This window comes from Dermacentor andersoni, chromosome 6 (assembly GCF_023375885.2).
Source record: "Dermacentor andersoni chromosome 6, qqDerAnde1_hic_scaffold, whole genome shotgun sequence".
NCBI lineage: Eukaryota > Metazoa > Arthropoda > Arachnida > Ixodida > Ixodidae > Dermacentor > Dermacentor andersoni.
This window is the reverse complement of record NC_092819.1, coordinates 98,277,647-98,302,323: the sequence shown is the minus strand read 5'-3', so window position 1 is coordinate 98,302,323 and position 24,677 is coordinate 98,277,647. Positions and strand designations below refer to the sequence as shown.

Here is a 24,677-nt window from a genome sequence, read left to right as displayed (position 1 = left end):
ACATCTTTGAATCCGCAGCTAATGTAAAACCAGGACGGCAGAGCCAACACGTGGGTGAAACAATTATGCCACGCCTGGACACAAATTCTACATCTTATGAAAACAATATTCTCAAGATCCTGGGGGGTAGACAAGCGGATACTAATAAAATTCGCAGATGCTGTACTTTTGTCTAAGGTATTGTACGCTATGAATTACCAGCAGCGCCCTAAAAAGACAATCAATTGAACGCAGACATATAGGAACTGACATGTCTTTCCAACTTCACCAAGCTTTAAAACCTCTACGAGGAAGAGCAAACGAGCAAGCACCTAGACAGAGTAGAGGTGCCGCCTGCGGGACAAATTATTTGCCTCAAGAGCTGGGAACCTGGTCGCAAGATATACTATGCTAGCTAGAATATGAGCTGCAATGATGACTACCCCACCCTTCAGAAACACAACCTTAGGAGCATCGGAGCTCGACACGCGACAGGCTCATTTCACGAAATATATGGATAAATAATTAGGCCAGGACACTATATGCAACTACCAAACACACATAGGAAGTTGCTGATCTTGAAAACACAAACAGACATCAGGCACATATAGTATACTGATGTGAAAATAACATTGTAACAACAGATGACGCTACCTAAACTTAAATACTATACAAGCGGGGATCATTGCAGGACATCCTACACCCAGAGAAGCTGAAGTGAAACCAGCACTTGCTGTGCAAATGTGCAGACTACAACATCCTGCATGCCTGTATGAATTCACCAGAAACTGTCAGGGCCTGCACATCACACAAGATTTTGAGTAATATCAGGAGACTAACACGCGACTTGTAAGCACATGGCCATGAAATTAATTACAGGATATAGCTCTGCAGATATTCCAGGACACAAGCGGGCTCATGAGCCCGACATAAGAACTGAAAACTGGAGGAGTTGGTGCGCATTCATTAGTAAGTAGAGCGCAACGGACAGACAGCGGACAAGAACGAAGCGCTCTGTGTTCAATTCATTCTTGTCCGTTGTGTTTCAGTTGCGCTCTAGTTAACGAATTCATTAGACTGCACCTGAGAAGAACAATGCACTCACACAGAGCTCCGACTTCGCATTCATAATTATGGACACACGCACAAACATAAATGTTGCTAGGGCGCATAGCATGAAGCAGTATCGACAGGATAATACCAGACAGGGATGAGAGGTAACTTACAGCTAAGATTTATTATGAAAATGAGATGATTAATACACTTTAGAAGAAAAAAAGGGACACAGTAAGAAGGCCAGATAAAAATTGGCGCTTGATGCAACCAAACATAAATAAAAATGTTAAAGAAAAAAAATACAGATAAAGAACCCAATTACGGGGAAAAATTCCGAGTCCTTCCACTATGTGAAGGTGAAAGACAAGCGAAGCTGTATTGTTCAACAGCTATATTAGGTTTCTATAGGATGGTTACGCCATATTGGTTGAATAAAGACACAAATACATAGCATCGTCATTTGTTTAATCTTCTTCTCTGACTTTTTTTTGCTTTTTTTGTTTTACATTACACATATACACTGACGTTTCGAGAAGTGTTGTCATAGACTAGCGTTTGGGCAACCCCGTTACTTCTTTCATCTTTTAAAATTTTATGTTTTTACAATTTTGTTTACTTTTTTAAACGCTATACATATACACTGACGTTTCAACAGGCATCGTCATAGACTAGCGTGCTCAAAGGGTTATGTGCCATTGAGCTTGAACACTTTCTGCACTATCACCAGGATCGGCCCACATGATTATTTGTTGTTACCTTCTCGGACGCATTTTTTTCCAGATCCTAGCCATAGATAGCTTCGCTGTAATACAATCGCCAATCATGCATGCAAGCACCTTTCAAGAAATACGGCTCTTTTTCCAATAAACAGAGGGGCAGCTTGCTTATGCAAGCACAATATTCCACTTGCATGCCATTGGAAAAAGAACTGAGGTTGGAGGGCAGTCACATGCGCATTGGGTGATCACAATATTATTTTTTTCCTTTGACTTGTATCTTTAATTGTAAACTCTCTTTTCTGTTCTTCATCATGTTTGGTTACGTCAACCATTGGTATTTATCGTGGTTTGTTGCGGTACTGCTTTCTGGTAAGTTTCATAAATCACTGCATTTTCACAATAAACCTTTTAATTAGAAGTTAGCGTACGTTGTTCTTATTGCTTTGCACTACAGACTGCCGGAACATTGCCCGAATAAAAAAAAAATTACAAGGTACGCAGAAGGATCAGCAGGGCCAATAAAGTGACATGTTGCAGTTAAAAAAAAATAAAGACTAGCCTGACAGCAAACAGCACAAGAGAGCACATAGGAAAAGCAAGGCAAGCGAGATGGTCTAACAACCGAAAATTTAGTGAACGTGCCGAGTTAATGCTGGCTGACAAGCAATAAACCGAACATACATAAAAAACGATAACCAAGAACTAATGTGTGTTTCCCGACAGGAAACGCACCCATCTCCAACGGAGGAAGTGCTGAGGCAAGATTCCCCCAGCGTCTTTAGATCTACAGCTTCCACAATTTCTCTAAGCAGCTGATTAGCAGACCTGCACAGAATGCTAGCTCCTCTACAAGAGCGCGAGACACAGGACAAGAAAGTGGGCGACAGGAGTGTATTCTAAAATGCTATGAGGTCATGTACAGTTTTCTACAAAAGTGACGGTAGCTGCTCACAAAATTGTTGGGTCGGTATTTGTGCCTTTGGAAATATTGAGAGAAGATGCCTATATATATATTCTCAGCCCAACCACCACGATGAACGAATCAGGCTAGCGAAAAGGTTACATTTCACAACACAATTTCCATTCCACGTTCTGTAGTTCCACACATGTCATCTGTGGCTTCCTTAAGGGGAAGGCGTGTGCTTTCGGATTTGTCCTTGTTGCTGTGTTTGGTGCAAAGATACGGCTACGAGCTGGCGCCGCTTACGCGCAATCCCGAGCAATATACACACATCGTTCCTCCAGAAGTTGACGCTGAACACGAGTAGCGCAAGGATCTCGTTGTGCTGACGCAATGAATTTGCTGCAGCCGAACTCTGAATACTGCATATGCGGTGAGGTTAGCTATGTGGACTAGTTGACAGGTAACCTTGTAAGTTGTTGTATCTCAGGCAGAATGACACGGACATTGAAGGCACATGAGACAACACACAGCGCTGAACAGCCAGCTCTGAATAGCTGTAGCCTACGTACGCCGTCTCTCTTTGCACCGAACTTAAGAAACCGCCGTTCCGCACTCCAACACAAATTTAAAGTGCAAAAAGAATTTAAATGGCAAAAGACACGAATTATTTGCTCGTAATAAAGACGTGTCAATAGTATTATAATGTGCACGTTTTCTTCGCTACATGAAAAGTGTTTTGTGGCATGTGCCACCAAACCGGTCAGCAAGCAACCATGGGCGTCGCAACAGTCGCATTGATGAAATCTCAATTATGTCAAATGGCCCCTCCAGAAATCGCATTGCGCCGCGTGCGACTGGAGCAATTTTCGTTGCTCAAGCCGCAGCATGTGAAACAGGCCCAACCCTTAAGGCAATAGAACATTGCTTTACACAACAGTGAGCGCAAAGCTGTAGCTTGAATGAGAGAACCCATGGTTGAAAGCTGTGCTCATTCTGACCACTTGGTGTGCACGTGTTTGGGAGCAATAACATTTGAGGATCATTTAACGTCCTGTTCGTGTCGTCTGGTGGAGCTATCATCATAATCATTTTTAACAAAAAAAGAACACAAAGAGAGAAAGCTTCATTTCTCCGATGAACGATTCTGTCTTACCCCTAGAGGGTGATTGCGTTAGTCCTATTGGACAAACAAAGCGCCCATTACCCTCCCATAAGGGTGTCGAAGTGTTAAGCGTTTACCAAAAGACTGAGAAGAATGCGCGGTGACGAGGATAAACAAAGAAAAAAAATTTTCGTATACACAAACCTGAAAGTCCCTGTACGACGCAATTTTAGCCAATTATTCGATGAAACATCATAATAGGGTAATAGTCAGATATAATGCTAATGAATATAGCTTTCCTTGCGCTTGACTGGAAGCTTAACTTATCGCTAAGTCTACCACTGCAGGCAGCAGAAGGCCGCACGACGATTACGTTGCGTTATTGAAAACATGCCGGACAAATCGCTGCTCGCAGAGTAAATAACTGGCTGAGCGCCATTTTGCATTTAGTTTTATTTTCTCCCTCCGAGCGAAGGACGTCTTAGAATATGGCCGTCAAGACATAGTTACGCAGCCAGTTTACGAAACGTCTGTAAATAATGTTAAGTAAAAAGGCGTCATGGACAGATGGTACTTATATATTCTGGAAGCCGCCTGGAGCGATGCAAGAATGTTTTCGTTCTCTAACAGCGTTCCCGTATAAGCAGCAGCGGATGTGATGCAAACATATTTGGCTCCGGTATAGACGTCCGCACATGTGCCGATTAGTAAATCACCACTCGCCTACAAGCACCGAGAATGCCACGATGACGACAACGGCGCTCATACTTGCCATCGTTCTTGTCTCAGCACGTAAATTCAGAGGCAGGTGAAGTTTTAAGCATGAAGTGCTTTAAGCTCCCATTGTAAGCGACCTTCAAGTAACCTTGAGCCAAAAGCCAGAGCCGTTATCCGGGCGTTTAAACGAGAGCATCCAGAGAGAACTTTTACGAATCTAAGGTTGTAAAAGCTTTTAGATATGCAGACGACCTTTTAGTTCTTATTGACTGTACATCCGCTTGTTTTACTAATGACTGTGCTCCTGTTTTTACCGTTATTCGTGACTGCCTTAATCCACTAGAAGCGACCTTTGAAATGTCATGTGACAGAAGGATTCGATTCCTTAACATCAATTTTGAGCTCCCTGATAACAAAACCTGCTGGTGTTACGAACCTAGGGCAAGTAAGCCACTTTTACCATTTCATTCCGAAGCATACAAATCTTGTGTAGTGGGGAATTGCGAAGATGTGTTTCAGTGAAGCACTGAAAAAATCATGCCAGTACCTAATGCACGACAGCTTCGGACGGCAAGCCTCGTGTTTAAGCTGCGCTGGATACCCGAGCCGCGTGCTTGTGTCAGTCGCAGATGGACTGCTTAAGAAGGCACAGCAAAGCAGTTCGGATCAGGTGCATGGCTCAAGCACTGACATGAACAAACGAAAGGTTGCTGTAATCCCCTGCATACACGGGTTCTCCCATAGATTAAAGAAGATTGCTGGAAGGAGCGGCATTAACGTTGTATTTTCGGCACCTAATAATTTGGTCAGCCTGTGTAGAAACACAGGGCCAGAAAGAATCGCACGTAGCGCATGCGAAAAAGAACATAAAAAGAAATTCATTGATGGCATTGCGGGTGTGGTATACCACATTCCTTTTGGGTGTGGATGCTCCTATATTGGTCAAACAGGCAGATGCATATATTACAGGCTACGAGAACACAATAACAAAGTAAAAAAACTTGGCTGCTGACGGCTTTCTTGCCGTCCATCGATAGAGATGCAAATGCAAACCTAGATTTAAAGAAACGGTCATCATGAGTAGAAGCAGGTGTTAGATGACGCGCTTGATTATAGAAGCTAGACACAGATCAACATTCGGCGACGCATGCGTCAGTAAACCTTCCATTTTATTATCCTCAAAAGAGCTCAATTTGTTCGCGCTGAACGTGTACATGTCTGTGAATATGTACATTTATATTTTATATATGAACTTTATATTTCTTGTTCATTTTTACCGAAATTTTACACGTGATGCATGACGGCTCGAGGGTGTATACATAGCGACGAGAACGGGAAATAAATCTGTTGTTAGACGTTAGAGCCGTGTGTGTCAGATGTGCCTTTCTGTTGTCCTTGTTTAGCTTGCGCTACAACAAAATAAGTTAACTTCTACTTTCATTCCGCGCTGGGTCATAACAGGCACGCATGCAGCTGTTCTCTGATGTTGATCAATCAGTAAATGTAAATGTAAAACAGTAAAAAAGTAAATGATTGGACAGGGCTGCAACGGCATTGCATGAAAATGTAGTAATGGTTAACTTACGGATCTGCACTGTTTAGTGGGCTGGCATGATGCAAAGCAAACCTGCTCTGGAAGCGTTACAAAAGCGTAAAAAAAAGTTGCGCCGCCTGAGGCTTGCCAGGGCTTTCGCTAACACCTATTCATTTTGCATCAAAATGCCGGACAACCCTACTTGCAAAAACAGTGGCTTTGAGGAGACCATTGAGCATGTACTTTGTGAATGTTTTCGCTTCATTGCACCTAGAAAATACATATCACTCAGATTGGACAGGGTGGACCATCGGAGGTCAGTAATGTATTATTACCCCTTCTTTCTTTAAAAGTTTCCATACCAAACTATATTACCACCCTAAAGTAATTGTTATTGTATTCATTATTTTAACACCTCCTTGTCCTAATACTAGTAATTTCATTATAAAATAATTAGTAAATTATTATTACATTATTGTTACTATTGAATGCTTGTAACATCATTTCTTCTCTCAATCAAGATAACTTCATACACTCATTGTATTCATTTCAATGAATGATTACATATGTTTTAAAGAATCCATTATAAAAAATAGGAAACTATTGAGTAAACCAAAAAATATAAAGTTTTATTAACAAATATTCTTATTTTCCCAAATTTTAATTCAGATTTTTTTAGATGCTTTCAATTCACTTAACATGTTGCTTTTGTCGAAAGCAAGAATTTTAGGACAATATTCGAGACCAGCCTCACTACTGGAAGCCTTCAACGCTATGCGTATCTTGAGGACAAGCACACTGAGTGATAGACTCCGAGAAGGGGCGCCAGTACATCGCACTCGTGTCCAGCTTTCCTCTTGTGCTACCGTTAATATTTGCTCCTGTCTCCTGCTATTACAATTGATACCCTGTGCCTCTTTACAAGATTACAGGGTAGGCAGCTGGTCTATGCAGTGGCTATCCTTTCTAGGTTTTCTATTCTCCTTCTTGTACTTCTGTAACATGCAAGATTCTCCTCTCCTCGCAAAACTAGAAAAGAAAACAAGAAGGTAACTGTTGTTTCGGTCAGCATATCACGAGACTTTTGAAATTGCTCTAAAAAACTGGGTGGTCGTGTTGGTGCGTGCAGTGTTTTATGCAGTGTTCTAGAGGTATTGCAAGAAAATGTTGTATTAAGTACCTGAGTCACGAGTCTGCAGTGCTCAGTGGTCCGGCATGAAATACACCGAACGTGTTTAGAAACACCAAGAAAACGTGACAAAAAATAATGCCCCCGGTGACTTGGCATGATCTTCAAAAACGCTTAATTATTCATTTCACAACAAAATTTAACAACAGCTGTGGCTGCGAGGAAACGATTCTGTATCTTCTTTGTGAATGTACTCAGTTCATTGCACCTAGTAAATGAGTCTCAGTCGCATTAGATTGACTGAACAACCGCCACATATTTTGCTAACGAGAATTCTCGGTCACCGCGCGAAGCTACCCTCAGCGCGAAATATGTTGAACGCATTTTCGTGCTTCTAGAGGGCCCGTGGACTGAGTGCCACATCTTTCGCAGCATCGCGCGCTACGTCGCATTCACGCACAGTTTTTGTTTAAGCATCTTTTTTCCTCGTCAAGGCGCCAAGAATGGTGTTTAAATTATGTAAAGAGCTGGCGATAAGCGGCTGCAAAACCGCGAAGACAGCGCTCCTAGTGGCCGGAGTGGGCAGACCACAGACAATCACTCACACTCATTCTATCAGCTGCCTTGGAATTTTTTCAACCCTCTTCTTGTCATTCTTTTTGGCTCCCTGCTTTCCTGTAGGGTCGTCCACTTTACTAGCCCTTGCAGCCACTCCTTGACGTAGAAGAACACTGCGGCATGGTGTTCCTGTACAGTGGCCCGCCGGTCTACATGAAAGCAAAGGCCACGTCGTGTCGGTGTGTCTGTGCCACGCATAGGTTACGAATGTTCACCCTGTGTTCTGAGAGACCCTAAATTTGCCCAGATTTAGAAACACGAAAATGCGGCTTACTCTCATTCTTTAGAAAGGAACCTTTCTTGCGCTGATTTGTTGTAAGGGTCGAAAAGACTACCTCCGGCGTTCACACCCAGAATTCCAAGAATTGGATACGTATTTCATTAGCTACTGGATATGACAAGCCCAGTCAGTGAACAGTCCAAGAGTTCTATACAAAAATAAAACATTCATTCGCACATCTCGAAAACAAGGTGTCGCGGTAAAAATATGTGTAACCGAGTAGGGTACTATCGGGCGTGGTACCTCAGTCACTATTGCGTTGCTAAGGCGAGTTCAAGGTCGCGGGGGTGATTCCGACCGCGGTCGCCGCATTGCAATGAAGAAGGCGGAATTCAAAACCACACTTGTACCATGCAGTGCACGCGCGTTATTGAACACGAGATGGTCTAAATAATCCGATATGTCGCACCACGGTGTGCATCGTAATAAGATCGTGTTTTTGGGACGGAGAACTGTCGAATGTGTAACTAGGAGGTGTACAGCAAGTATACTGTACAAAAGAAGCACGTAGGCATCACTTTTGTATTTGCCGTTTAATTCAAATGATTTTTGTTCTTCATCTGTAAATTCTTGAGCACGTTACAGCAAATGTGTCAACGCTATAAATGGACTTTGAATTGATACCAAGTTTCTCCTTATTGTGTTCGTGCCCACTTTACAGTTTGTTAGTTCTTTACGTTCCTTCTGTGGAGTAAGGTTTTTGACTCTCTCTCTTCCTTCACCGGTTTCTTCTTGGTGTTTTCGTTCGTTCTCTGCTCTTCCTAAGGCGCTGCACTGTTCTCTGCTTCGGTATTCCGAGACTAAAGATGATGGATGTCAATAATTTGAACTGAATTTGTTTATCGACATACATTAGCGGTTACACTGTGTATATACTAAAGAAGGAAAGAAGGTTCACATTAACGAATGTGGCTGAGCAAAGGCATCGGGCCAGTCCGTGGCTCCGATCGGGCGCTTGACGAGGTCGGTCCCTTGTCTCTCAAGTCTCAGACCACACTTGAACATATCAGTATATACTAAACAAGGAAAGAAGCTTCACATTAACGAATCTGGCTGAGCAAAGGCCTCGGAACAGTCCGTCGCTCCGATCGGGCACTTGACGAGATTGGGCCGTTGTCTCTCAAGTTTCAGACCACAGTGCCCACTGAGCCGCGCACATTCTCGCCGCCAGCCGCGGGACCATGTGTCCGGGCTACGTAACTCGCACCGGCGGTGGCCACCGCTTGAACCACCCAAGCCACCCGCGCCACCTCGGCCCGACCCAAGCATTCCCCAAGGACTCCCTTCTCCAGATGCCGCTACAGCGGCTCGCTGCACGATTTATGGCGCTCGCCAGGACCAGTGCGCGAGAACCCCTGCCGCTCGTTTTCTCTCCGTACAGCATCCGGCCACCGCCTTTCCAAAGCAGGCGTTCTCTCGAAGCGGCCCGGGCAACAGATACAAAAACACAGAGTGGACCCCAGAGAAGTTGAGCAAGCACGCACTTCAACCAAACAAGAAGAATGCACACATGGTTTAACCAAGGTTAACATTCACAACGACCTTAGATGTGGGGTCTCATATGGTATGGCGGAAAGCTGGGGAGAGAAGTTGCGAACATATACAATATCATTGGGCACTATTCCATAGCGCCATTCAATTTATCTATCAAAATGTTGCCGCAGCAGGGTGTGATCGCGCGACCTTGTGATTAGCTGCTAAGCCACCACGGTCGTTTGGAAAGCCAGGTAAAGTCTGGCTCACTGCGGGACGTACCCTGCACTACTCTATTAGCATCTCACACTTTGTAGTTGCTATAGCCATGGGTATGACATTACAGTACTTTTGCTTCAATGTTATGCTTGACAGAGCGGAGTTTACGATACATAATTAGTTGAAAACTACATTAAACAAATATTAGTACTTATGACTAATGACTGTTCGTATGTATTAGTTATTTTAGCTTAATTAAGATTTTGCTCTCTTATCACACATGTATACGGTAGTAAACCACTCGTGTGAGAGAAAAAAAAAAACGCCAACAAGCATTTCCTCGTGGAATCTTCCATAAAAGTTAATCTGTTGCATCTCCGTATAAACAACTATGCCGCGAGGAAAATTGGATAAACAATACGTTGGGCAACATAATTAAGCTCGAATACACATAAGATAGAAGCAGATTATCCTTTTTCCAACTTATCATGCTTGTGATGTCGAAGTGCTGTTCATTGCATTTTACATTCCATATATAAAATTGTAAGCAACTAACACGGCGCCTTCACTACCAGGCACCGTTTTTCTCAGAAACCGAGGTGCCTCGAAGACATTGAGGAGACAGTCCCGGCAGCGGCGGGCTGCATGCCTTCAGCCCCGCCGCCACCCCCTGTTCGACCCACTTCGCTGACCCCCTCGAGCCCCGCGTCTTACGGCCCCGGCAGTGTGCCTGTGCCGTAAAGAGTAAAATTACGTTTCAAAGAGAAAGGCTGTTAGTCTGTTTGCTCCTCCAAGTTTGCGAGGCGCCCTCTTTGCGTGGGAGCCGCTTGGTGTGAGTGCACGCGTGTGTGTTATTTCGCGTCGCGTGTTTCTGGTCCACAGTGGCATATTCGCGGTATGCTGTCGACCAGAGCTAGTCTTTCTAACCAAGTGGGCGTTTAGCTAGCTGAGTCTGTGGTCGAGAACTGTTTATAAAGTAATAAAGAAAGAAAGAAAGAAAGAGAGAAAGAAAGAAAGAAAAGAAGGAAGAATGAAAGAAAGAAATGGATGCATCAAAAAAGCATCCGTTAAAAATTGAAGACGGCTTCAATGTCGGTACAAATAACTTATCACGTCACCTTAAGGGAATGTGTAAAACTATCTGCAGCGTATGGTTCTACTAGGTAGTCTTCTATCTATAACCTACTACGAGATCACAAGATGTGGAATATGTGGTTATTCCGGTGCTATTCTTCGGACCAATATTAAGTGTTGTTTAAACCCTTTGCTGATGTACGCTACGTTGTACATATAGTTCAAATCAGGTATTTAAAAGGCGTAATACTTAAACATAGGACAAAATATTGTTGCTCGTGTTTGTAACTAATTTCACATGTGGACATATCTTAATTTATTGCAGGAATCTGACTGGACATTGGCAGTAAGGAAATACCTCTTTCGTAAATATGAATTGCAAATCTCACTTTCTCTGTGCAATAAAGCCAAGAGTACAGTAGGCGACCTTAATATTGAAGAAAACGTTTCCTTTGCCGGACTTGTCAAATTCTCGTTTATTTTCATATAATGTGCAGTGATCATAATTATTCGCACTGCCTAGCCCTAGTACGGCTTTCAAATCTTACACTTTCTTCTGACCATTACGCTATATACTTAAAACATTTTGTTTGTTTGTTTGTTTGTTTGTTTATTGGCTAGCCCCTTAATCGAGCAAGGGAATAAACATTTATTTTATACCACAGTGACCTCACTGAGAGATGCGAGAGTTGAAAACTGTGCTCATTCTTACCATCTGGTGCGCATCAAAATGTCTGACACCAGCGTTTCACAATGATAACAATTAAAGTTTATTTCTCGCCGTTTTCCTTTACCTCTCGCAGCTATCATCATAATTAATCGTCAAGAAAGCCTAAAAAGAAAGGTTTTCCTTCTCGCCAACAAAGTCGACCTCATTCATTGAGGGTGGGGCTGTTGTTTGTAAGCGACAAACAAAGCACATTTTATGCATCCATACAGGGTTTAAACGTTTCCTGCGTACCAGAAGACTATACGGTGCATACGACAGTGCGTCGTGTGCACGGTGGCAAGGCGACACTAATTTTCGTAACAATAAATTTTGAAGGTCCCTCACTGTAGTAGGATGACGGCCTTTTAAGTGCGAGGACATCGAAATCAGTTGTGTTGTCCGTGTGTGGGTCCTAAAAGCGCGATCGTGCGCCTGATTGGTGCGCGGGTACCGCGAAATAGGCACTAGCGAGTTGGCCGAATGGCTGATCGTAGCGGGACAGGAGCATAAGCTCTCGTTGGGCACCGCGGATCAAGCGCCGGGCCACGCCGCGGCGTCACCGGTTCCTGCCCCTGTTGAACCGGGCTTCGTCCCGGATCACAGCGCTGTGGCATATCCGCCCGGGCATATCCCGCCTTGGTCGGGCTTCATCCCGGCACCTGACGCTCCCGAGACAGGCTGCGATGAGGCGTTCATCGCCGTTCTTCACCTGCGGATGCAGGGCACAGGTCCGGATTACCTGTGCTGTGCAGGACCCGAAGAAGAAACCTGCACGTCCACCAGTCGATTCAAGCTCAAGTACTCAGAACGTGGTGTTCTTGTTGCTGAGCACTAGGTCGCAGGATTGAATCCCGGCCACGGCGGCCACATTTTGATGGGGGCGAAATGCGAAAACACCCGTGCACTTATATTTAGGTGCACGTTAAAGAACCTCAGGTGGTCGAAATTTCCGGAGTCCTCCGCTACGGCGTGCCTCATAATCAGAAAGCGATTTTGGCACGTAAAGCCCCATAATTAAATTTTACTAAGAATGTTCTTTGGCCTTACGAGATGTGTATCTTTAGCAGTGACTGTCGACATCGTGTGTGATCACCCAACCACAACATAATTTCGCGCCGACGCCTTAACAATGCACATCAGGCACTTCACACGAATTCTATCACACCAGCTCGCCTCACTTCCTGCTTCTAGGCCCCTCTCTGCGTCCGCCGACATTATTGCCTCACAGCGTTCGCTGCTTCACTCGACCTTTACGCCTGCAGCAAGACCACCATTAGCGTTGTGGTGTCTACATCCCTTCGAAGCCCTCCTATCCATTCCTGGAACCCAAAAGAAAACATACCTGCCGTTTTGAGGCCTAGAACAAGCCACACTACTGCTCCTGCACGAGAAACACAGCGGGTGCCTTCACATTTACCTAGATGGCTCAGTTTCTTCAGCGAACTCAGCAGGAGCAGTGGTTGTTCCCGCGAAGTCCATCACCATAAGGTTCAAGACATCGCATTTTACAACATCGAAGGCTGCATAACTCGCCGCCCTCCACGCCACTCTGGAATTCGTAATTGAAGTACCGTCGCAGACATGGTCAATCTTTCCCAACTTGAAGACCGCTCTCCAGTGCATTATGTCGCCATTGTGTCACGGACCGAATGAACAGTTAGTAGATATAACAATACTTTTTTATCATCAAGCAATAGAGAGAAAAGCACAACATAGTTCATCAGTGGATACCGGGTCATTGCGGTATCTACGGAAACGACCGGGCAGATGAGGCCGGCCGATCGGATCATGACGGCCTCCACTGTGTACCGTTATACAGAACAGATGGAGCTACAGGGCTTCGTTCACTCGCACGTGAACTTACACTGGCAGAGTGGAACTCGAGTGAATTTCCTAACGCTCGTCTCCAGAGCTTGGATCCAAATTTATAGCTACGTCTTCGGTCAGAAATATATCTAGAGCTGAGGAGACGCTTCTGTGCAGCTTGTGGTTTGGCGTGGCCTTCACGACTGCACTTCGGGTCAGAATTGCCAACAGCCCGACCGGCGAGAACTGTAGGCGCGAAGAAACAATCGCCCACCTGCTCTGTGAGTGTCCCCACTTCAGTGCGCCCAGGAAAGAACTTTCAAGGGCGTTAGATAGTCTTGACAAACAACCTTTGTTGAGGGAAAGGGTCCTGAGATACTGGCCGAGACCGTCCTCAGCGCAGAAATCTTTCAAAGCGTTGTTGCGCTTCTTGTGGAGAACTGATTCCAGAGACAGTCTTTCAGCAGGGCCTCAAACTCCTTTCCTCCACCCCCCCCCCTCTTTTTCTTTTGCTCTTCTTTCTTGTTTTTTGTAACATTTCTTTGCTATCATATTTTATCCCCTCTACCCCCTTTCCTCGGCAGAGGGAAGCCAGTCGGTCTAACAAGTGGCTGACTTCCTTGCCCATCCGTCTATTCCTGCTTCCTTCTGTTCCCGGTTTCCCTCCCTGTCGCAGAGACTTGCGGCTGAGCTAGGCTCCGCTACCACACCGCTGCTGGTCGTAATCAACTCTAAGGTTGAAAATGTGATTGCTGCCGAACCTGAACTGAGGTTAGCGACTAGAGAAGCACACCTGTTAAATGTATTGTGTATTTATCCTTATGTGACTGTGCCTAGTCCCATGTCTACTGTCCGCGTATGAATTCGTTCCTCTCTGTCTTGGCTGTGGCCGACTCCGCCCACAGATTTGCCCACATTAACCGAAGCCATCATACCCAATTTTTCAATGAATCATTATAACTGAGTAATAATCCAATATAAAACAAATCAATATAGCTTTCGTTGCCCTTCAGGACAGTTCTAATAAATCACGAAGTACAGCCCTAGTAAGCAACACAAGGCCGTACGACGCTTACGTTTTGCTATCCGAAGTATCTAAAAAAAAGCACTTCGCATTGCTGATGCCGAGCTCATGGCGATTCCGCTTGCATTCTCTCTGCTAGACATAGTTAGGTGCACCGACTAAGTTTTGTATTCCAGGTTATTCGAAAGGTCTCATCCAAAGATGCTACTGCTCATATATTCTGGAGGGCGCTTGGATCGATTCAAGAACGCTTTCACTCTCGAACAGAGCCACTATATGAGCACTGGTAGCGGAAAGAAAAACGTATTCTGATCGATTACAGACCGCCGCATTTGTGCCGCTTAGGGTTTGATCGCCGTTCGCCTGCAAGCACCGAGGACGCCGCGATGATGACAATGGTGCTTATACTGACTGTCCTACTTTTCTCAGCAGGTATGATGCAAAGCTGCGAAGTTCTTGAATGAGAAAGTTTTTTTGACCGCTTACGCCTTTATGCCAAAGGTAATGAAGAATACTTTACATGACAGTGAAAAAAAGAACTTCGCCGAGAGAACGTTAAATACTGCACACATTATGACTTTTTGATGCGCATAAATTTATCAGACGTGAGAGTTAGACAGCGCTACCAATTAGAGTTTATTTCGCGCAGTTAATCTCTTATATACAATATTTATCATCGTAACTTCTCGTCACGAAATGACAAGAAAAATAGCTTCATTTCTTTCCGTCACTGATTCTAAATAAGCATTTGATGATGAGCGTGTTAGTGGTGAGGAACAACCAAGCCACCTCCTATGCTCCCATAAGGGTGTTAAAATGTGTATAGTGTTTACCGTAGAAGTGAACCAATCATACCACGCCGCGTCGATTGCTCGGCAACAAGGATGAACGATTTTTCGGATTAGAATATATTAAAAATCCCTGTCTGAAGCCATTTGATACGATGATGTGATTAAACATAATTATCAAGTATTAATCAGACACAAAATAATCATGGAAGCTTGGCTTTGACTTGACGGTAAGCTTATGTCCTCATAAAGTACGGCAACAGCAAGAAGCACAAGGCCACACGACGTTTACGTAGCCTTATACGAACCGTTCCAAACAAATGGCTGCGTGCATCGAAATTAACTTCCTCTACGCGAGCCTCAGCGACGCGAGCCATACTGAACAGCGGGTTAAGCACAGCTACGTGCTTAGTTTAAACACACTTCATTAACAAGGTTAAGGGAAAACACCTCTTGAAAAGTGATATTTATATATTCCGGATGTAGCCTGGAGGGCAGCCAGAATGTTTTTTTTTTCTCTAAGAGCGTTCCTATAAAAGAAGGAGTGGACATAACGCGAACGCGAACATATTTGTATCGAGTTTAGACCGCCACACTTGTGTCGACTAGTGTTGTATCGCCGTTCGCCTGCAAGCTCCGAGAACACCACGATGAAGACAACGGTGCTGATGCTGGCCGTACTTCTTATCTCAGCAGGTACGCTCCGAGGCGGCAAAGTTTTTTGAAGCTCTATCACGGGATCGGAGGATACGTACCTCGAAAGTTATGTTTGTCAATCTAAAATACAGTAATTTTTTAGCCGAATTGGCCTTCTAACTAGACATTGGCCGGTATGTTCATAAGTCAGCGACTATAGACGGTGTTCCTTCATTCATGTGTATGAGTGCTCCCGTAGAAACAAGAAGAGCGCAGGACTTGGATAACAATAAGCTGACCTATCGAACGCTTTACGAAAATCAAAGCTTATTTGAAATTAAACTGCAAACACCGGATGACGTCCGCTGACCGCTAGCAGAGTGCGCTGCAGAGGTTTATGTACAATCGTCGTGAGTATCAAATAAGGCAACCGACATCCAGCTAAGACTGAGAGAACGGTCAATAAGATGCGAACTGTATTAAACCCATTTTCACTTTTGCGTTTTCAAATGATGTAAGATTCTGTTAGCATTCGTGGGCTCCACACTATGGGAAACTTAATTGTCAAGTGCTCCCGCAGTGATGCTGACCCAGGGATCACCAGCTAAAGGTTCAGGATCCAGGTTATTTAGCAGTTCACAAAGCAAGAAATGTGGGGTAAGTACAATTTTGTATTAACCCATTAAGGCACAAGAAAAATCTAGCAGTTACACTTTGTTGATTTTTCGTGTTAGACGATCTTTTCACACTGTAAATGCATTGTGAAAATTTTGTAAGCGGCGCTTTATTCTATGGAATGCTATGATAGTGTACTCTATGAAGTAGGTTTGGCCTTAATGGGAGCGAAACCTGATGCAGGTCACGAGATGTATATGCTATATCTTGGAGTTTTCAAAAGAAAACGTCTTGCAGCGAAGAGTCAAACGAAATTTAGCGCAAGCCCGCATAACCTTCTGGTAGCAAGATTATCATGTTAGTAGGAAATACTGTTTGTTATGGAGGTGTTTTTACTTATCAAGTGTGTAACATGAGTGCATCAAGTAACAAGGAAGGGCTTTGGTATTGCTTTCAGAGGCGCGCACAACGCAAATATATTATTGACGCAGACCTAGACACGGTAAATGGAGATGAATGCAGGCATTCAAAACTAAAGCATTCAGCATTTGGTTCAGAGGTAATTGAAACATTCAAGAGACTGGTGACATCTCCTCCAATGACAGTCGGTTCTTGCATTACATGGGCTTTTGTATGATTGTTAAGTGTCATTTTCGTTAGAATTTTTTTTAATTTCAAGAGGCGGAGTCTACGTCTTGTTCATCAATCTAGGTTGCCCTACTTCTATTGCATAACAAATCTCGATTGGCATAGGAATATACATAGTTTTTGTTGTTTTCTGCTGCTTCCCACTGATTTTACGATCTGTAATAAAGGATGCATGAATCATCTTTCTTTTTAAGTATTGTCCATATAATATCTAAAGGGTTTCTATTCATGTAAATTTACTCTAACACTGCTCGCTATCTTACTGACTGAGAAGACAAGAGCATCCTCATTTCTGTCGGTAGCAAGAAAGAAACCAGGAGGAATAATAGCAACGTTGATTTAATTCTAAACACACTTCTTCCCTACAACAGTCTGAAGTTCTTGTAGCCAGCAAAAGATATTTTGACGAAACACAGGTAAAAAAAAAATAATCGTGTGTGCTTCGAGATCAAGCACAGCCCTCTAGCATACACACACGCCCAGCGTACTTTACAGAGTACACCTGCATTCATTTTCTCGCGACGGTATAAATATGTATTGCATATGAAATGTAACGCGTTCATCGTGTACACCCTCCTCTTCTAAAACTTACTCAAAAGTTTCAGCTTCGAGAAGCGCATGGTATGCTTAAAAAAATAAAGAAGCTGCATGTAGAGCTGCACCTGCTATGTTCAGAACCTTTCCAAGTTTGGCAATGAATAGACCAAACAAGAGGCCGCTGACAAAAAAATACAATGCGGTCGGAACAAAATGGCGTACCAAGGAGCACTGTGTGTTTTGTCTATAATTATTTATTAGTGAAAATGGCACTGTGCTTTCAAAAGTACGCTGGACGCTATTGGGTTAAGTAGAATTTAATACCAAAAACAGTATGGCGACATACATGGAAAAGATGTTGAAGCTTATTTTTTTTTATGTTATTTGTATGCGACCGCAAGACTGTTTGTTTTTGTATGAAAAGTCCCTTGGAAAGCACAGGTTGTTGTCTGCAACCAGAATGGACGTTTTGGACACGCACGAAATCTGCGGACATATATACGGCGAACACCGGAGGCCCTAGAAGGATAATACTCTTCGACGCGTTAGCACGGGCCAGGAAATAAAGCACATGAGGCCCACTTAGGTGAGCGAAAGCAGTCATGTTCCTCACAGCAGAACGCTTCTCACTCCAGATAAAAAGCAGCTGAAAATTTCTTTTGTTTGCAATCTTCTAATAAATGTAAATAGCGTTACAGCAAGGCCACGTTCGCACAGAACTTCTGATACCGAAGGTGACTGGTATGTGCTTACTCTACTTAGTATCACAAGAAGCCAACAGACACTGACACCAGCGACAACATAGGGGAAATTACTTGAAGGTGCTCATAAGCTGGTCCCTCTCTTTCGCTCATAACCTGGCAGAAGCCTTAGGAATAATTGTGTTCACGATTCTCAAAACGGGTGCACGTTTTATCGTTAAGGGTGCTTTTAGGACGCTATAATAGAAACCAAAGAATAACCGCTATCGATGTGTTTGCCAACGCATAGCAATGCGTTGGCAACAGAAAGCAGCAGGGCTTACTGAGCTAGCCGTGATTCCAAAGCAAAGACAAAAATCCCGTCACGAAAAAAAAAATACTAATGAATTATCCAAGTGCATCGCACGTGCTGAAGTTGCGCATGTGAAGCATAGCTTTACTCAAGTCCAACAGTTCGAATAAATCCTATACTGCTCACGGTGATGCATACTATGATGTTTATTATCCAGTGCACCACGCAACCAAATGAATTGTTCACCTACATCAAAGGTTACATGTTTAGTCTCTGAATTTCTTAGGTTTAAATGCTACGCCGCTTACAAGCCATTCCCAAATACAAAAAGACACTTAGGAGGATGGACAATAAGACGTCTACGCCCTTACGTCATGAGGAAGAGGGCCATGTAAGATCCTTGTCGAGGTGAAAATGGCAATGACAGGTGTAGCACTGAGTGAACATTTTTTACCTCTTTTTGCAACAGTGGCACATGTATCCAGTGGAAAACGCGGAACTGCTTGATTAAACACATACATAAATGAAAGGTTTCGGTGACTCAATTGCCCTATTTAATTAAGTCGTTAGTGCAATCTACAGGCACTTATCACCTGACAATATATATAAGTAGTAACTTATTTGTTATTGTGAAGAGTAGAGGTACACTTACGGGCACTAGTTTGTTCGTCAGCATACATGACGTATCCAAAGCCGTTTGCTGGTACCGGCATATGTAAAGCATATAACCTTGGTATATGTCCACAAACATAACCAGCACGGTACCAACCGACCCGGCGGCACACAGCGGAACCAGGCCGAACCCGAAAGGTTAAGCGAAGATAGGATTTAAAACAAGCTCAGGTATTCCGCGATGTTTAGGTAGGATCGCGACTGTGATGAATTATTGATGCGAGAGAATCCAATGGCCCCATGAGCGTCATAGCCGGCGTCTGTAGCAGCGAAATGACACCAAAATTCCAATTGGCTGCTCCGACACGTAACGTGCGAGGCTCGACGGAACAGAGAAGGCGAAAGGGTTATCCTGCTGCAGCGCTGGTGTGCCGGGCGTTGCGTGTGGGGAGAGGGCATCTCCACGAGGGCATCTCCAGACTTCCTCACTCTCGGAAGTCTGTGTTATTTACGCGTTCCCTGTACGCGCAAGCTTTCGCCAGTGCTCTAAGTTTGCCTCAGTAATAGCTATGAATAAGTAAGACCATATTAGAACATTAAATTATATTAAATTAGAAAAGAAAAGCGTTTATGGTAGTGATTTTCAAACCTACGACCGCGCGCTCACAAGCCGAGTGTGTTAGTCATTGGGCTAAACCAGCGCCTCCTAGATAGCAGGCTTCTGCACTCTGCTTTATTATATCATGTTACTGGGGCCAACATTTTCGTTGTCAAGTCGAGCGATACAAAAGCGGTGACGTGTAAATCGCCGCAGTTTACTCGAGAGTGTTTCCATTAGATTCTATGGCAGTCGGGCATGGTAGCATGACGTCACGGATCGAAGTGCACCAGCGTTGTGATATTTAGAAGGCGTTGACGAAGCCTCTCGCTTGCCCGCGAGATCATAACTCGAAGGACCGCTCAGCGGCATTGAACTGGACATTAACATTTTCGCATTCAGAACTCATAGGAAGTGCTTAGGTGTCCTCGCGTTCTTGTCTTAAGGACTTGGCTACAGCTTCAGCTCCAATAGTTTGAAACAGCACGGTAGACAAGAGGTAACACTATAGGCGCAGTAATGCTGAACAATTCTGCGGCCACACCATATATATGGTGCGGCTATGTCGAGTGCATTACTGAAGCGGGCTTGTCAAGCGATGGCACGGTGAAATATTTTGTTTGTATACTATCAGCGAGCGGAAGCATGTCCCAAGATATTTAACGCTGCTGAAAAAAACAAATGAACTGGACGGATCGGTGCGCGATTGCATGCAGTGTGCTAGCGGCATTGCATCAATATGTGGCATTAGGTAAAACGTCACGAAAAACAGAAATATTATGTTGATTGGCATGGTGGAAACCAAATGTTATCATAGTGCACGCAATTGTTTCACTTTAGAGTTATCCACTTTAGTGAAAGAGAAAAGAAATAAAAAAAAAGAACAGAGACAAGCTGTTTGAGGAGAGTGTATTAATAACTCATCACAATGATACGTCAGAGGTACCAGAGAGGTGACCAATTTGACGTAAAAGCACGGTCTTCTAAATTTCAAGGCGTGCCGCTGACCTCCCATCACTAGGTTTCTAAACCTTCTGTAAAATATGAACGCTGTGCTCAGGGAACGCTCAATATTAGTGGCTAATTAAACAGACAGTTGCAGAGTTATATCCTCAGTCATAGAATGTCTCACAGTATTACCCAGTGAGGAAACTGACACTGCATTACAGCGGTATGCACAATAATGATGGCATGTAATGGTTTCGCATCGGCATCACTGTCGAAGAAAAAGGACATCTTGAAGGCACCAATTGTTAACAGCATTCCGTCTGTCACACTGGTCACTTTACCTCTAAAATGGCATTTAATGCACTGCGTTTTTACTATTACGTAAAACATGTGTTATTGAAACTTGTCGACTGTTCGTGGGTTGTACCCTTTTATCAACGTAATAAGTGCCTGGCGGGCCGCTAAACATAGAGGAGAGCCATGACAAGGTCATAGCTGAATGTGCTTGTGTTGTGTTCTTGATGGCTTGTTTGTCGCACTCCAGGTTATAAACGTGTTTAAATGAGATACTGTTAAAAATGGAATGCACGTAAATAAGTGGTTATGAGTGGTTATTTAATCTCATCGATTAAATAACCACTTAAGTTTTGCGCGCATGTACGGTACGACACGTGCTTTTAACTTTCCCGCACTCCCTACAGCCATTCGCTTATGGAACAATCTGCCTGATCACATTGCTTCCGAGTCAGATCAAGAAAAATTTCGTCATCTCCTACACGAGCATTTTTCATAATAGCACTTACAAATCACTTTATCTTGTTTCTTACACTTGGCAATCTACTTCGAACTTGTGATATATTTTTTTTTGATGCATTGCTAACTCGCTCTTGTGAATTGCTATTTTATGCTGCGTCGCGTGTTCACTTGTATACCCTGTATATATTATTGCTTTTTTGCGTCTTTTTCCATATATATCACTTCGAGAATTGTACTCCCTGATATGTTCATTTTTTGTGTATTTTACTTTCTAGTATTAGTGCCTTACGTTAAGTTTTACTCGTGTTATTTCCTTAAGTGTACCTTTGTGGCCTTTCATTACTTCAGTTGTTCCTGTTGCGTGTTTTAATCTTGGTAGTAATGTTGATGAGCCCTGTATTGAGGTGTATTTTTTGTATAGCACTTTAGAAGGCTGCTGACTCTTTTTTTTTTCCTTTTTTTCCTTGATTTTGTAACCCCCCTTACACAATGCCCCCATGGGGCCTGTAAGGTATTTTAAATAAATAAATAAAAAAATGACTAATTCAATTCGTCTCTTGCTCGCAGAGCTACTACTGCGAACCGCACCAGACCTGCGAGCCATCTTTTGTGGGGCCTTCATGTGAGTACTATACTTTGTCCAGTCGCCTGGCTTCTCCGTCGTGGCCGTGTGAGCGTCATGCGGCGTGCTTACGCCACCTTTAGCGTGGCGGCATGGCGTACGGCACATTGACTAAAAAGGAATGCTCGTGTGGGGAAATGGCCGACAAGCAGTGAAAGAGCAAGATATCCCTGTGTTTAGACATCCCACTGACCCTGCTTGCAAAACGGAGCCCGTGGACGTATTAGCCCTTCAGCGTTACCACACTTTATGAATTTTCATATCGTTAATGTGCCTACAGGAGAGAACCGCCACACATACAGTAGTAAAAGAATTGAATCAAATCGAAAGCATCTGCGCGCCACGGCAAGCAGTAAACTAACACAACTCATTGTATCGCGGTGTACTCGTATTACCACTCGTAAGAACTTCAGTCTCCTATGATCTTTCTCATTATAATTTACTGCGGAATGAAGGCAACGGGCCTGTTAGCACGATATGTGTAGTTTAAGTGAATAACAATGTTTAAGCGAATAGCAAAACTTGCAGGCACCTTCAAAGTGTCATTAAAATTAAAAGCACTGCAAATAGTTATGCAGACTAAGTCAAAACGAGCTTTATTTGTACAAGTTCGGATGTGATTTATATGCTTGAATCTTCCTTCTGTAACAATTATTCCGTGAAACGGGACAGTCAGTGAACGTCAGATTAAACATACATCGCGCGGACACAGCTAAAAAGCTTCTCAAAGCCGTCGCCGAGCATTTCAACCAACCAAGTCACAACCTTGATGAACTTAAACTCGACAACTTACAGTAAAACTTGCGTTCTGAACACGAAAAAGAATACGCAATAATTGCAACTAATGGGCATAAACGTTTCAAAGGAAGCTTTAGAATATATTCTCTATGCTAAATTTTAAGCTATAGGCAACAACACTTAGTTTGGTTGCTTAGTGTTTTCTTGTTTTTTTATTTCGTTTCTTTCCGTCTCTTTTCCTTCTATTGATTTGTTTATTCCAGATCAGTATTTTCTTTTATAATTTTTTTTAACGAGCACCGGTTTGTGCCACTCCTTCCATTATCTCTTTCAGAGACACGATAGGCAGCGATCACCAGCGAAACATGTAATAGAGGGATGCTGTGCGCGCTGTTGACACGCCGGCTGACACACGGCCGTTGACAAGTGATTGACAGATGGTCGGTTCACCGGCCTTGTGCGCAGCAATACTTTATTCTGAGTTCTACACCCTCGGCACTAACACACCTTCGCTCGTTGCCGCACCCACCCTCCTCACCCCCTCTTCCCTTTAGAAGAACCCCACCTATATCTACTGTGGCGAGGGAAGTATATGTCGCCTTGAAAAAGACAAGTCCACTTATCGAAACGTTGGCTCCTGCTTTCACCTTATTCTCGTTTTGTTCATCGTATTAAAGAAACCAATAATGTTATACTTGCTGTTTAGGGAAGTGGGCACACAAGCGTTTTCTTCTAACATGGTTGATTACACTGTGCTATGTTGACAGCGAGTATGATTCTCAGTTGAGTTTGCAGTAAAATTTGTCTTTCATCAATCTATGCAGGCACCAGTAAACGTGGAGGCAACAAAAATCCCCATGGATGAACACCAACAAGATCAACCTGCTTGGCTGCTCAATAAAGTTAATTGCGCTCACCAAGTACTGTATTAAAGCTTATTCCAAAAAGCTTGGTTTTACTTTTATGAAATGTATGCTCCAGGAGTTTCCCGACCGCCAACAAGTCAACTTCATAACCCAGCATGAAAACAAAGAGAGTACAAAAGCATTTAGAAATGACCTTATTGAAACAATTATTACGGGTATGTCAAAGAAAATCGTTAAGCTAAAGTAGATACGAATTAATCGTGCCAAAGGCGAAGTGCAAGCTTTGCAACATTCTTGTGGAATACAGGCTCTGTTCTGAAAGTAGTAGGACTAAATTAAAAAAAACATCAGTCATTATAATAGTACAAACGATTAGAATTTTTCAAAGTAGCACCCTTCCGCATCTACACACTGCTGCCAACGAGATTTCCAGTTTTCGTACGCCTCCAGGAACGCCTGGACCGGAATGCTGTTTATCTCCCTCGTCATGGCCTGTTGAACCGCCTCTACCGATCTGTGATGCTTCCCCTTGAACGTCGATTTTATTCCCGGGAATAGGAAAAAGTCTGGCGGGGCCAAGTCGGGGCTGTAGTGGTGCTGAGGCAGCGTTGCCACCTTGTGCTGGGCAAGATACTCCACTGTGCGGAACGCTGTGTGGCTCGGCGCAACGTCATGGTGCAGCCGCCAATTGTTGGCAATGACTGCGCGGACACGAACAATGCGTTCTCGCAGTTTTTTTAGGACTGCCATGTAAGAAACTGCATTAACTGTTTGTCAGGTTGGTACGAACTCTTTGTGGATGACCATGTCTGTCGGAAAAGCAAATGAGCACGGACGTTTGCTTGCATTTGCTCTTTCGTGTTTTCTTGGGGCTTGGGGAAGAAGGGGTGGGTCATTCTGAGCTCTGCCGCTTGCTCTCCGGGTGGTAATCAAACACCCACGTCTCGTCACCGGTCACTACATTGTCCGAAAAGTCG

The 24,677-nt window shown here is 43.7% G+C and overlaps 1 protein-coding gene across 16 annotated transcripts in view; it reads left to right on the top strand.

Moving 5' to 3' along the window:
- The window catches only part of LOC126522623 (uncharacterized), an 80,831-nt gene extending 57,050 nt beyond the window's left edge, over positions 1–23,781 (top strand). For 11 of the 16 annotated variants that reach the window (XR_008610570.2, XR_008610568.2, XR_008610569.2 and 8 more), the window contains 3 exons: positions 16,348–16,424; positions 22,042–22,096; positions 23,659–23,781. Coding sequence is in view for 8 of the 16 variants with exons in the window: in XM_055066510.2 (XP_054922485.1) it covers positions 16,348–16,424; positions 22,042–22,096; positions 23,659–23,699 (173 nt within the window). In the remaining 8 variants the exon portion in view is untranslated. Of the gene's footprint in view, positions 1–14,302; positions 15,828–16,347; positions 16,425–22,041; positions 22,097–23,658 lie in introns of those variants that run through there. The other 5 variants (XR_011895242.1, XR_011895243.1, XR_011895245.1 and 2 more) reach the window with 2 other exon arrangements.
- Positions 23,782–24,677: the final 896 nt, after the last annotated feature.